General features: G+C 29.0%; 1 protein-coding gene across 1 annotated transcript; it reads left to right on the top strand.

The window, feature by feature from the left end:
- Positions 1-1,134, top strand: LOC105178747. The gene has a single exon (XM_011102284.1). The coding sequence runs from the start codon at positions 1-3 to the stop codon at positions 1,132-1,134; it is 1,134 nt and encodes a 377-aa protein (XP_011100586.1).

Raw genomic sequence — 14,396 nt, 5'->3', positions numbered from 1 at the left:
ATGCACAGGTTTGGAACCCATTGTAGTTATATCTCAGGACATGACCAACTAGTAGGTCTTGGAACTCAAGTCATTTCTTATACTCCGCCAGGCGACTTACCCATAGACTCTCCAGCATGTCTCTTCTTTCCTCAGTCTATCCGAAAGGAAATAAGTGGAATACGTCAATTCTCCAGTGAAAGTTTCTACGAATATTGGGGGAGATTTAAGCAATTGGTGGAGAGTTGCCCTCATCACCAAATTCCCGATCATCTTCTAATTCAATATTTTTATGAAGGATTGTCTGAGGCAAATAGAAGCTTGGTGGATGCAGCTAGTGGAGGTGCTTTGTATGACAAAACTCCTAGCGAAGCACGCAAACTAATCACAACCATGGCGGCTAATAATCAACAATTCGGTAGTAGAAACGACAACCCCCCACGAAGGCTAAACGAAGTAAGTACTTCTATTAATGAACATTCAGATAAACTTACTTCTCTTGTTGAAAAGTTTATAGGGGGAAGCATTCAACAAGTCAAGATTTGTGGGATATGTACATCTTCGGGACATTACACTGACGCTTGTCCTAGACTTCACGAAGAATCAACCGAACATGCTGACATCGTTGGTGGATTTTCTGGGCAAGAACAAAGGAGATATGACCCATTTTCCAATACATTTAACCCTGGATGGCGAGATCACCCAAATTTGAGGTATGGCAATCAACCTCAAAACTTTCAAAGGGTTCCACACCAACAACCACCACCACCACCTCAAACCAATCCTAATAATGGTATGCCCCTAGAGGATATCGTGAAGACACTCGCCTTAAGCACCCAACAACTCCAACAAGGAACTCACAAGTTCCAACAAGAAACCCGCTCGAGCATACAAAATTTGGAATCCCAAATGAGCCAATTAGCCTCCTCCGTCAGCCGCTTGGAGTCTCAAGGTAAGTTTCCCTCCCAAACTATTATTAATCCTAACCAAAACGTTAGTGCTATTAACTTGTGCAGTGGAAAAGAGCTACAACTCGAAAATAGCACTAGGCATGGGGATACACAGCAGGACAAAATAGAGGATGCACTCGAAATTCTTCCAAAACAAGCTGAAAGTCCAACCAAGTCAGCGAGGAAAGTCCCAAGGTGTTCATGACCAAACCTCCCTTCCCGGAGAGATTAGCCAAGTCGAAAGAGGAGGAAGAGGAAAAGGAGATTCTTGAAACTTTACTCAAAGTTGAGGTAAATATTCTCCTACTCAATGCAATTAAACAAATACCTCGCTATGCAAAATTTCTCAAGGAATTGTGTACCAACAAATCCAAATTGAGAGATAATGAAAGAATAAATATGGGAGAAAATGTATCTGCCTTTCTTCAAAGAAAATTACCTCCTAAATGCAATGATCCAGGTACGTTCTCTATCCCTTGCAAAATTAGAAAGATTGAAATAGAAAAAGCAATGTGTGATTTAGGTGCTTCTATCAATATTATGCCTCTTACTATTTATGAATTTTTTAATGTTGGCCCATTGAAAGAAACGGGGGTCGTTTTTCGACTTGCCGATCATTCCGTAGTTTACCCCGAAGGAGTTCTTGAGGATGTACTTGTGCAAATTAATGAATTGGTTTATGTACTTGATATGAGGGGGGATATTTCTCCCAATTCTACATCCATCTTGCTAGGAAGACCATTCCTTAAAACCTCAAAAACCAAAATTGATGTTGATGCCGGAATTCTCTCTATGGAATTTGATAATGAGGTTATGAGTTTGGTGCCATGAAATATTCTAATGATGTGCATTCTATTTTTTTAATTGATTTTATTGATCCTTTGGTGCAAAAAAATGCTATGTTCGATGGTGGAGGAGCATTTAAGACAACAATTACCAAAAGCCTCACCTCGAATCCAAGAATTTACAAGAATAAAGTCTTTCATGACAAAATAAGTTCGAGGAAGAAGTCATACATGGACCGCCAAGTTCTCCTAAATCCAGACCATCATCGGGTGCATTACATAAAAGAAGTGGATTTAGAGTGTCCATCTCATATGAGTTGAGGCACAACAACGTCTAGCCAAAGACGTTAAAGAAAGGCTCTTGGAGGCAACCCATGTCCTTTTATTTTTCTCAATTGTTTATTTCTCTCTTCTTGTGAATGTTGTTATACCACTAAAATCGATTTTTGCAGGTAAAAAGGTATGAGCATCCACAAGGAATTCTTCCTCTCATCCAAGGTCTCACAATTCTCGAGCTCTTGCAATTCCACCCGAATCACTAAGGGACATTCTCTTTACCCCTTTCTCTTATTTTATCGTCCTAGATATGCATGCTTACCACATTGAGAACAATGTGGAATTAAGTGGGGGGAGGGTGTTTTGATTACTTTGATAGAAAATGAGTCTTGGTGGATTAATTGTTTTGATTGATGCTTGCTACCCCTTCCATATTTGTTGAAGCAAATATTATTTTATCTTGTCCTCACACTAGCTTTATGATCAAAGACTTAGGCTAATAATATAATAATTTGGTAATGTGTGATAAGAATGTGCATCTAATGACTCCTGACAACCTACGGTTAAGAACTTATTTTTGCAAATGGTGATTTGATTTGAAAATTGAATGTGGAAAATTGGTGGACATAACCTACCTAGAGAGGAATTTTGAGCCTATACACTCATGAAAATCTACAATTTTTCTTTTCTTGAGAGATAATGCTTCATGATTTTGTCTTCCTAGAACTTGCTTTGAACCATATCGAGGCCACATCTTTATGCATACACTTGAAAATGATAAAGGCACTAAGATAAAAATCCCTTTAGCTTAAAAAGACCACCTACATACAAATCCCCTTAGTAAGCCCATTTGAGCCTTATAAGCCTTAATTCCTTGTTATGCAACCCCAAGTATAAACAAACTCTACCGTATTTTTATTATCCTTGTTTGGCCCTTCCAAGGACTAGTAGAGCGTTAAGGAAACAAATATGTATTCAAAGTATATGTTTTGACATTAAGTGAGGGGATATCTCAATTATTGTAAAGGATGTTTATGAGCTAACATGTCACATGAAAATCTTGTTCTATGCCTTAATTAAAAAAAAAAAAAAAAAAAGAGAGAGAGAAAATGCCTTAAAAAAAAGAGAAAAAGAAAAAAATGAAGGCAAGAAAAAAAAAGAAGAAAAATATATATTTTCTCTCTTTGAAAGAAAGGCATAGTTCAAGTCGAGGAAAGTGGGACATGAAAGAGCATGAGATAAATCAATTTTGAAAAGCTTGGATTCCTACATCTATTACTTGGTGCTCTAATTTAGTTCCTTGGATTTTCACCTCATTTTTCCTTATTCTTCCTACCCCCAAACCAAAGCCCCATTATAACCAAAATATAAGACCTCTTGATTCAAGTGTGTGCATATTTATAAGTGGTGGAGACTTTGGTGTATAATCAAGCCTATGGTGAAGCATTTTTCATAACAAGCATTTGAACGAAACACTCAACCAAAAACACTTGAGAGATTGGGAGATATGAGAGAATAGTCCACTTGTTTCCAATGTTTAGTTTTTGATGAAAATCATCTTGTGAAAACTTGTTTGAAGCTTGCTAAGTTGTCTTTTATCATATAATGTACCATTCTTTGAACACTTAACTAGATTCTTGCTTGTTACTTTCGTCTGCGATCCATAAAGTTTGGAATGAACTTCTTCAACTATTTTATCTCTATTTCTTTGCATCGAGGACGAGCAAAGGGCTAAGTGGGGGGATGTTTGATAGGATCGCATTTTGTGCTTATTTCATATAATATTTTAGCCTATTTTGTGACTAAATGCTCCTAATTAAATATTATTTTGCAGCATTAGGACAAAAGAAATGGAAAATGAAGAAAAGCACCAAAGCAGCATTAGGACAAAAGAAATGGAAAATGAAGAAAAGCACCAAAATGAAAATTCAAACAAGACTCAAACTTAATTTTTGACAAGAGTTTGGAGCTGCTTGGACAACCTTTGATGAAGGAAGAGTTTAACTAGGATTATAATTTTATCTCTATAAGTCTGTTAGTTCAACTAGGAATCTACTTCTAATCCTAGTAGAACTAGGTATCTAGCTATTATAAATAGGTGATGTACTAGGTATCTAGCTATTATAAATAGGTGATGTAATTCACTTTAAGAGACAACTTTTGAACTCTTCTATTTCACTATATTTTTATAATATTTTCTTACTTTGCTTTTCATGCGTTCTTCCATTAGCATGTTTAGCTAGATCTCCCATTCCGGTTTTGAAGACTTGGTGAACGCTTAAATCCAACGAGTTGTGAGATCTAATTTGTGCTTTCTACTTTTATTCATATTGGTATTTGTGTTGTTCTCTGTGCTTTTATTACAAATAATCTGATTTATTGTCAAGAATATTTGCCTAGCCAATTGAACTTACAAATCCGTAATTGTTTGTTTAGTTCGATAACTAGTGGTAATATAGCATAATTGATTATATAGAAGTTTTCGATTATGTTGTGGGGAATGCACAATCTAACTTAAATAAATCCCCATAGGAATTTATTAGTTAGAATTGGGCCTTCTAGTTCTTAATGTTGTCGATAAATTAAATCTTGAGAACGTTTCCAAGGTTGTTTACTGATTAGAGATTTAGTCAACGGACGTTCCTTGACTATCCATAAGGTAAGGAAAGGTGAGGTCGTTAGGTCGTACCAATGACCATAACCAATTTATCTATCATGAATAATTGTTATCTTTGCATCTATGATCAACCGTGGAATTAAGCGTGATCTTGTCTTTAACTGGAATATTATTATCTTATATTTATCTCTTCTAATTTTATTAGTTTTTTAGTTTTATTCTTCTTCACAATCAAAACTCTCCCTAATTATTTTTATTTTTGAAGGAATTAATTTAAAACCAATCTCTGTGGATTCGACCCTACTCACACATCTACAAAAGTGTTCGTAGGAATTATTTTTTGTGGAATCGACACCCATTAGCTTACTATATCACTTTATCATCATATTCAACCATTGTTTTTGCATCATTTGAAGTTTTCCTTTTATTTTGAAGTTAGAACATTAGTGACTTGAGCATTAGAGTGCTAATCTCTCTTTGCAGGTTAGTCCTCCATTAATCTTAGAATTTCTTTTAAAATCCTTCAATCTTTGTGTTGTTGCTGAACCCCAGTACGCATCAAGTATATTTCATATTCAAGTTTTTTACAAAATATCTTTCATATTAAATTATAGAAACTAATAGAAAATCTAAATACTTTATTCAATAATGCCCTCACTAAATAATATCATTGTTCATTCATGATATAATAATTTTTAAACCACGACTTGACAATATTATACTGTTTAATTAAATTATATTTATATAATTTATTTATTTTTTATTAATAACAAATAATTAACCCGAATAATATCATTGTTACAATTAAACTTGTATGATCACCAAAAATTATATTCTTATATTAATTAATCATAGCAATTTTATTATATTTTTCTATGATATACGAATAATATATAATAATATAGAAAATAAAACATACAAATTCTAAAATATCAAATATATAAAAATGAATCTTTTTATTGTTAAATTATGCAAATAATTTAAAAACTCTAATATCAACATATAATGTCCAATATTAAGAATAGATTAAATCCAATCAAGTCCATAACCAATCCATATTAGGCCCATAACAAATTCATATTAAACCCATATAGACTATTAATTTATTTAAATTCACTTCGAAAAGATTCATTTTAAATTATTTATAAACCTAATTCAATTTAAACCTGAATTGGGTTAGGTTGATTTCATGATCTTTAACCCATATTGACACCCCTCATATTTGTAAGAGAGCCAAAGGTCAAAGATTGTACAGAGCCATGTGTCCAATTAGGGGCCTCCAATGGTGAAAGCATCAACAATTGTTTCTTTTTTGGATTACCAGCCTGACCTAGTAAAAAATATGCAAATTCTTATACTATTTTGGTTAATTTTTAATTCTTGTAGGGCAAAGTAGTCTTTTTAGGGGTTTAAATATATTTAAGACAAAATATATAAAACCCCTCTGTGTTTTGAAAAGTATGCAAAAAAATCCTCCTATTATGAGAATAGACTAAAAGTCCCCCTGTGTTTTGTAAAACTCAGCAACAAACACCATTTCATTAATAATAAACGGAATGTGCATTACACGCGCTCTTTTTGCATGTGGGATATTTTTCAATTACTTTTTTTCCTTTTTTTAGGTATCTTTTACTAAAATGCCCTTTCTTTATTTTTGTTTTGTTTTTGTATTTTTTTATAATTTAAATTGAAATGTTAAATTATATTTAATTTATTCAATATAAAATATTAAATTAAATTATATTTAAATTTAAATAATTTTATAATTGTTAATTGTTAAATCTAAAATTATTTTTAATTAATTAAAATATATATTTAATTATAATAATTATTATTATGATTATTCTTAATTAGCTAAAAAATTTAAATATTATAATTATTTAAAATATTCTTAATTGACTAAAATATATTTTAATTAATATAATTAAAATTAATGAAAAATTAAAAAGAAAAAAAAGAAAAATTGAACGATTTCGCCCCTTTTTCGCCGGAAACTTGGCCATCTGGACGAGTTTCCTATGGCCAAAAATACCATTTGAATCTTCTCTTCAAAATGAACAACATTTTCATATCTTTAATTTTAATTTTCGTCAATCAGAGAGACTGGGCTCAAGCCACGAACGCCAAATATGTTTTTCGTCAATTCGTCTCCGTCCAGTCGAATTTTGATCTCGGACTACCACCATAAGACTCGTCTCTCAAGATATATAATAATAATATATTTTTAATTTTTTTAAATTATTTATATACAATATAAGTTAAATAATTTGTTGAATCTAAACCTTTTATTTTCAATATTTGACCAAAGAAGATCCAATGATCATTGAAATAAGAAATAATATATATTAAGTAAGAGTGTAACTGTCATTTTCTAAAAAATTAACATCGTTAGTTGGATTTAACGGAGAGGGGGTGATTGAGCTGAGTTTTACAAAACACAAAGGAGCTTTTAGCCTATTCTCACAACAGGAGGATTTTTTTACATACTTTTCAAAACACAGGAAGATTTTATGCATTTTGTCCATATATTTAACCCATTGCAGTGTGAAAAGAAGTAATGTCGTGGAGTTATAATGCGTCCAATCATAAGTAATTTCTAGTAATATACATATATATATATATATAAAAGATATTTTTCACTTATTTCAGATGATGTTTTGTGACAGTAAAATATTATTTTTTTATCGTGTTGATAATATTATTAAATTAATTTTTTATTTTTTTTAAATATGATATGTTGATTTATATTATTTATTTTTATTTATAATACATATGTAAAACATGAAAAATTATTTATTAAATGTATGCAAGTAAAATATGCCAAGACCGCTGGTTATCAAAATAAAGATCTTATTTTTCCAATACTAAACACATACGTAAAAGAATTAGGTAAAACCATGACTTCTATAAATCTTTCTATCTATTTATATATATAACGTGTACGTAAAGAACAACTATAGTTAAGGGTGAATAGCAATTTATCCTCTTATGATATTGAAAATGATCAAATTATCTCTTATAAAAAATAAATAGCAATTTAGTCATCTGTATTTTAGAAAATAAAGCAATTTACCTCCCTACCTAAGGAGGTAAATTGCTTCATTTTTTAAAATATAGGGGGGTAAGTTGCTATATTTAGAAAAATTCAATGACTATTTTATTTTTTATAAGGGGACTATTTGCCTATTTTCGGTAACACAGATAAATAAAAAACAATTTACCCCTATAGTTAAATTAGTCAATTTTCATAAATAAATAAATAGCAATTTACTCATTTTTGGTCTATGATGCATTGTCCCTTGTACATATATATTATTCTAGAAAATTAGGTTTACATTTATTGAATGTGATTACGGGAAAAATGCAAACAACCCTCAATAATATTATAAATGAGCATATTTCTCTATTGAAGAAAATAGTAATTTGTTCCTATGTAATTTTTAAAATGCAGCATTTCACTCACTCCGTGTTATTTAAAATGAAGCAATTCAAAATAAAGACATTGAGGTAAATTGCTTCATTTTAAAAAATATAGAAAGGGACAGAGGATAAATTGCTATTTTTTTGATAAACAGATAATTTACACATTTTCAATATCACAGGGGGTATATTGCATTAAACCCATTGATTATCCTATGTCAGTATAATATAAGTCCATTAACAGATATGAAGTAATTATATAATATTAGTGACAAAATATTCTACAATAATCCTAAACTAGTAAATCACTAAAATTTTATATATTAAATGACAATAATTTTTATTTTATGACAATATAATTATAAACGACAAAGAATTGTACATAAAATTGTCACGGTAAACAACCATCCATATTCATTATAGTGACTAATAATTCATTATTTTCATCAAATCATCACTATACATATGTCATTAATAAATAATTCTACTAAATAATAGTCCCTATAAAAATTACGAAACGTACTAATTAGTGTAATGAAATAATTTTTTGTCACTAAATATATACATTAGTAATAATACAAAATTATTACTTATTTTTTGTCTATATTAAACTTGTTTTATTTTGTAACTTTATAAAATTTTATATATATATATATATATTGACAGATAATTATATATATGTATAGTTGTTGTTCCATATTATTCTCATTAGTCTTCCAACGATTTGAAGTCTCCCAAATACTTCAGTGGTTTGACTTGAAACATATTGTTTGAGGCTGTTTTAGGACAACCAGCTTTATCACTTTGACTAGTATTAATTTCTAGGAAAATATTTGACTCCTTGTTTGAGGCTGCTTCAACTCTCAAGAAAATCAAAATGGAAATCTGAAAATTTCTGGCAAGTATCATTTTTTTTTTTTTTGTGGAATTCGAACCCATGATCTCACATTTGTTCACGACTTAAATATAATACCAATTAAGTTAAAGTATCGTTGACGAATATGAGGTAGAGGTTGTTTGGCTAAACTTATTTAGAATAATTTATAACCTGATAAATACGTTTTATATGATGTTATATTTTATTTTAAGCATAAAGTTTTGAAGTGTTTAGATAAAATAAAATTACGCAACTTATTAATGTTAGTATAACAATTTGTAATAATACAATCAAGATTGAAGAAACTTGTCAATTTATTAAAAAGGGTAAACATTACAGGTGGTCCCTTATTTGCATTTATAATCACTTTAATCCATCAATTTTAGTGTCTCTAAACTTTAATCTTTTGTCTCAGTGCGGCCACTCTGATCATTTTTCAATGAAACATGGATCGAAATGGTATGTGACCAGCACGTGGTTTAGTCTATAGGGTAATCTTTTGTCATTTTTTTCAATAAAATAAAAGAGTAAACACTGTCAGGTTATGTTCTCGGATATGGGTTTGTTTTCCAAACAAGCACATTCAACATCCGAATTGAGAGTCACACGGTTGTTGCACAACATGGCCGCATTTTTCAATGTAGAATTTCAACGGGCGAACAGATAATTCCACCTCTAAGGCCATATTTTCATCACAAAGTCACATTTTTACCAGAATCATTCTCGTACCGTAATTTTATAACTTTTCAACTATTTGAGAGTGGCTTCAAACTTTTCTAAGGGGAGTGGGGAATATTTTTAGTTGAAATAGATTTAATTTAAGTACATCACATATACCTCATATTTTTCCAAAAAATTGCCACAAAAGCTTTACAATCCCTACATAAAAAGAACTAATTTTATAAATTTACAATCCCATCACGCCTGATTATGGCTGGATCGCAATCTTAAATTCATTTATACCATTTAAATCCCATCACGCCAAATAAAAAAAAATATTTTCTTAAAGAAAAAAAAATTATCCAACTCTTACCTCAATTTCTTGTCAATACACAACCAGAACATATTCTTTTGCCAATATACACTCTAGATAATTACACTTTTCTTTTTTAAAATTTGGCGTAATTATACGTAAATTTTCAATAAATTGAGAAATTACATCTAACATTTCTGATGTTTGGTTCCATTTAACAAATAAATCCATCAGTTAGTCAAAATTCTCCGAATTTGCTGATATTAACAGAATTATTTAACTTGCAATAAGTGAGTAATAAGTCAATCAAGCTTAAATATCATTTTTTTGGTTAATATTAGCAAATTTAGTGAATTTTGACTAACAAATGGACTTATTTGTTAGACGAAAGCAAACCAAAGAGGTGCTAGATATAATTTTCAAAACCACAAGGAGTTTACATATAATAACACCAAATCTCAGCGAGGAGAGTGTAATTATTCCGTACTCTTACGTTGAACATGAACATTAAATAGATCTCTCAACTTGAATACGGAACGCAACGCAAGTATGTAAATAAAAATAAGACCGTCTATAAATCTTTATTTCTATCTACACAATATATACTTCATCTATAGTTTTTTTTTTTTTATTCTAAACTATCGCACCATATTATTCTAAAAAAAAATAACTTTATCAATAGTTTCTTTTTATTCTAAATTATCGTCCGATATTATTCTAAAAAGAATTACTTCATCAATAGTTTCTTTTTTTTTTTTTAAACTATCGTACGATTTTATTCTAAACAATATAATTTTATCAATAGTTTCTTTTATTTTAAACTATCATACGATATTATTATAAAAAAAAAAATTCCAACAAATTAAATTAAAAATAATATCAAGTAACATAAATCAGGTCACGTCAGTATTAGTCAGCTCACTGCTATATGATGTAAAGCTTTAGAGTTGATATAGATTTTTCAATGGTATTTCCCATCATTTAGTCTTCCAACAAGAAGATTCAGCTGAAGTTTCCCATATATATATATATATATATATATTATGTATATATATGGTTTGACTTGAAAAGGATTGGCTTAGGTTTAGGCAAATCAGCTCTACCACTTTGACTAATCCATTTCCAAAATATACTTCCAAACATGTCATTGCTCTTCATTTCTTTGTCATATATAGAAAATTAATTCATCATTGTTTTACATATGACTCATTTTAACCACCCCTCCAAGTCTACAACTCTTTTTTTTTTTTTTTAATATATTAGTATTTGTTGTATGCGGTCCCACGAACATATGTTGTGTGAAAGAAACAAATATGATGTGAGGAGAGGACAAAAAAAAAAGAAACGTGAGAGAAAAGAATTCTCGACAAGAAAGAAAAGTCGAGTGCGGTGAAAAAGAAAAATAAGTTGGAAATATTGATTTATTAAAAAAATTATAAAATTATTATTATAATCAAATTTTATTGAAGTGATGAACTGAATTAAAAAAATATATTTGAATATTGAAAAATCGATACGACGGTAGAGTTTTCTTTTTATTTACAAAGTAAAAGTTGTTGAATAACTAATTCAAAATAATCAATACTATTAATAAATGAGATGTGTTTTACTTGCAAGTTTTTACCTAATGCTTTGTTCATGTACTATTAACATTTATTTTTATCCATATGAAGAGAGATATGGGTAAATGTGTATTTTTTTATTCAATCTTTTTGCTTTTATTTGTAAATTTTATAAATTTTACTGATTAATCGATCTGTTTATTAGATAAATCTAGACATCATGAATACGACTCAAATCACATAGAATATATATATGTAGTTATATTAAATATCAATTAACGGAGAGTGCCTTTCGCACACCTAAAATGAAAATGTGTTTCTTTTTTAACACTTTTTTACATTATTTTATATTTACAAATGTATATTTTACCCTTTTATTTGATATATAAGAGAATCACTATTTTTAGTTTAAATATATTTTAATAAATTATATATTATTGATTAATAACTTCATTATTTAGTTTTAATATTATTTTAATCAATTATATTTATTTAAAAAATATATTAACTTAATATAAAAATACATCCGTACGTAAAACTTTTAAAAGTTAAAAATTAAATTAACAAATCACAATACAAAAATTAATATACTAAAATTCACTTTTGAAATTAAAAATTTATATGATTATAAATAAAAATCATTTATAACAATTAGATATTACTGAATAAGTTTAATTATTATTTAATTTAAATATATTTAAATAAATATGTTTATTCATAAAGTACATTAATGAAATATCAAAACACCTAAAAATTTTAAGTTATATTATTTATTAGAATACTATTTAAATTAAAATTATCAATATATGGATTTAAACTAAAAAATTGATAGTCTTTTATTATTTCTAAATTTTGAAAAAAATAAATTATTTTTATTTTTATTTTTTAAAATTTGATGTCTTCTTCTCTATCGGTCGCCTCGTCACCGATGGAGAAGAAGACCGGGCAACATTAGCCACATCGCTTGGCGGATGCCCAGATCCGGGGCGTGATGTCACCCCCACTTTTTTGGGTTGCATCGCCGTCGTCCAGTCTAGGCCACCCTATCGCCACCTGCATCTATACATATGTATATATATTATATTTGCATAATGTATATAATATTATATAAAAAATATATATATTTATAACTATATAGTGTAATTTTAGTGTATATAATATTATATAAAAAAAATATATTTTAAATTATTGAATACGTGGATCGTCCATTTTCTAGCAATTGAAGATCAATGGTAATTCTAATAAGGGTATAATGGATAATTCAGCATAAATTTTAACGCCATTAACCTTGTCTAACGGAAGGGGAGAGTGTGTAATATTTATGAAAGCACAGGAATTTTTTTAGCTAAATTTTGAAAACACAGGAAGAATTTTTGCAATTTACCCTAAATATATTCGGTGTCTCTAAGGTTAGGTTTGCAAATTATAGGTATATCCTCTAATGGGATGTTAGTGTAATGTACATTAGGGATATTTGTGTAAACTTTTTCTATGCAATGAGGTATGTACTTGTAATTACAACTACAACCTTAAACGGTGTTACTTATAATTTTGCAAAGAATATGAGGTATTTGTGTATTTAATTGTATCCTCAAAATAGGAAAAAATTTGTACTTTTGGTCCCACATGATAGAGTGTTGCACTTTGTGGTCCTATCGGCTGAAAAATATCGGATTTGGAACAAAAAATGCTGTAATTTTTATCTTATAAAACGAAACGTGCCACAATATCTATCTTTTGAAATTAAAAATGATACGACTTTTTATTTTATGGGAGCAAATATACTAAGTTCATAAATTATAGAATTAAAATTACAAAATTTTCTATGGTATGGGACGAAAAATATAATTTTCCCTCACAACATGTCAATACAACTTGTCCTTTCAAATAATGTAAAATAAAAATGCTTCTCTATGTGTCTTTGTCATATAGTTCGTTAGCATTTTCGCAAGTAAAACATTTGTTACGAGCCACACATGTCAAATTTATTAATAGCTTTGGTGGAGAGTGCGTTCACAAGCCACTTTCTTTTTAAAAAAAAAATGTCATTTTCTTTTTAAAAAAAAAATAATTATATAATTATATTAATATTTTAATAAATTAAGTAATATATCGGTTGGATTAATACATCAATATAATTACATGAGACTGAAACATTATGAATGACTTGTTTGAGTATGTATATATATATATATATATATGATGAAGAGTCAACAATTGATGGCTGGTTAACATAAGTAATTCTCGTCAAATAATATCTATATGTACTAGTCGTTGTGACAAGTCGTTCATATGTCTATATAATAAATAATCTTTTACGTATTAAAATATATTATAAATATAAATAAAATATATAAATCAGTACATTACATTAATAAACTAGAAAAAGAAAAAAATAATAATTTATTAATTATGTAAATTCTGAAAAATTTAATTATTTAGTTATTTTATCATGAAGGACATTTTTTACTTCACAAAAAATTAGTAGTGTGGTATCATTGATCGCCGCTGTGAGTGTAGAACAACCCTGAAAATGACACTCTATTTTAAGAACTTGATTGGATTTGGAATGGATTCCTAAAAGGTTTTGGTAATGTTTATCAATATATTTGATTTATTTTAAGATTCTTAACTTTTATTTAATACATATATTTACAACGTAAATATATTTTTTATATAATAATAAGTTTTTGAGTATTTTTATATAATAATTTTATTTTTTTCAAGAAAATTGTGTTGATGGATATTAGGGGTTAAATCCATTGCCTCCGAGTTGGTCGGAGTGCTGGCGAACTCGAGACGGTACGAGGCGGCTTCAGATCTAAGTAAAGGTGGGTCGAGGTGGCTTTTGTTAGAATTTCGTTTTGATCAAATTGTGAATGTGTGTTGAAAATTCGAAAGAAATGTGATTGCAAAACACAAGATTTACGGAGTCTGAAGAAATTTATAGTGTCTAC

The sequence above is a fragment of the Sesamum indicum genome, linkage group LG16 (assembly GCF_000512975.1).
Source record: "Sesamum indicum cultivar Zhongzhi No. 13 linkage group LG16, S_indicum_v1.0, whole genome shotgun sequence".
In the NCBI taxonomy this organism is placed as follows: Eukaryota; Viridiplantae; Streptophyta; class Magnoliopsida; order Lamiales; family Pedaliaceae; genus Sesamum; species Sesamum indicum.
This window is presented reverse-complemented; position numbering and strand designations above follow the sequence as displayed.

Excerpts from the sequence above, each read along its gene's own strand:
- LOC105178747 (XM_011102284.1), top strand. The coding sequence starts at position 1 with ATGCACAGGTTTGGAACCCATTGTAGTTATATCTCAGGACATGACCAA.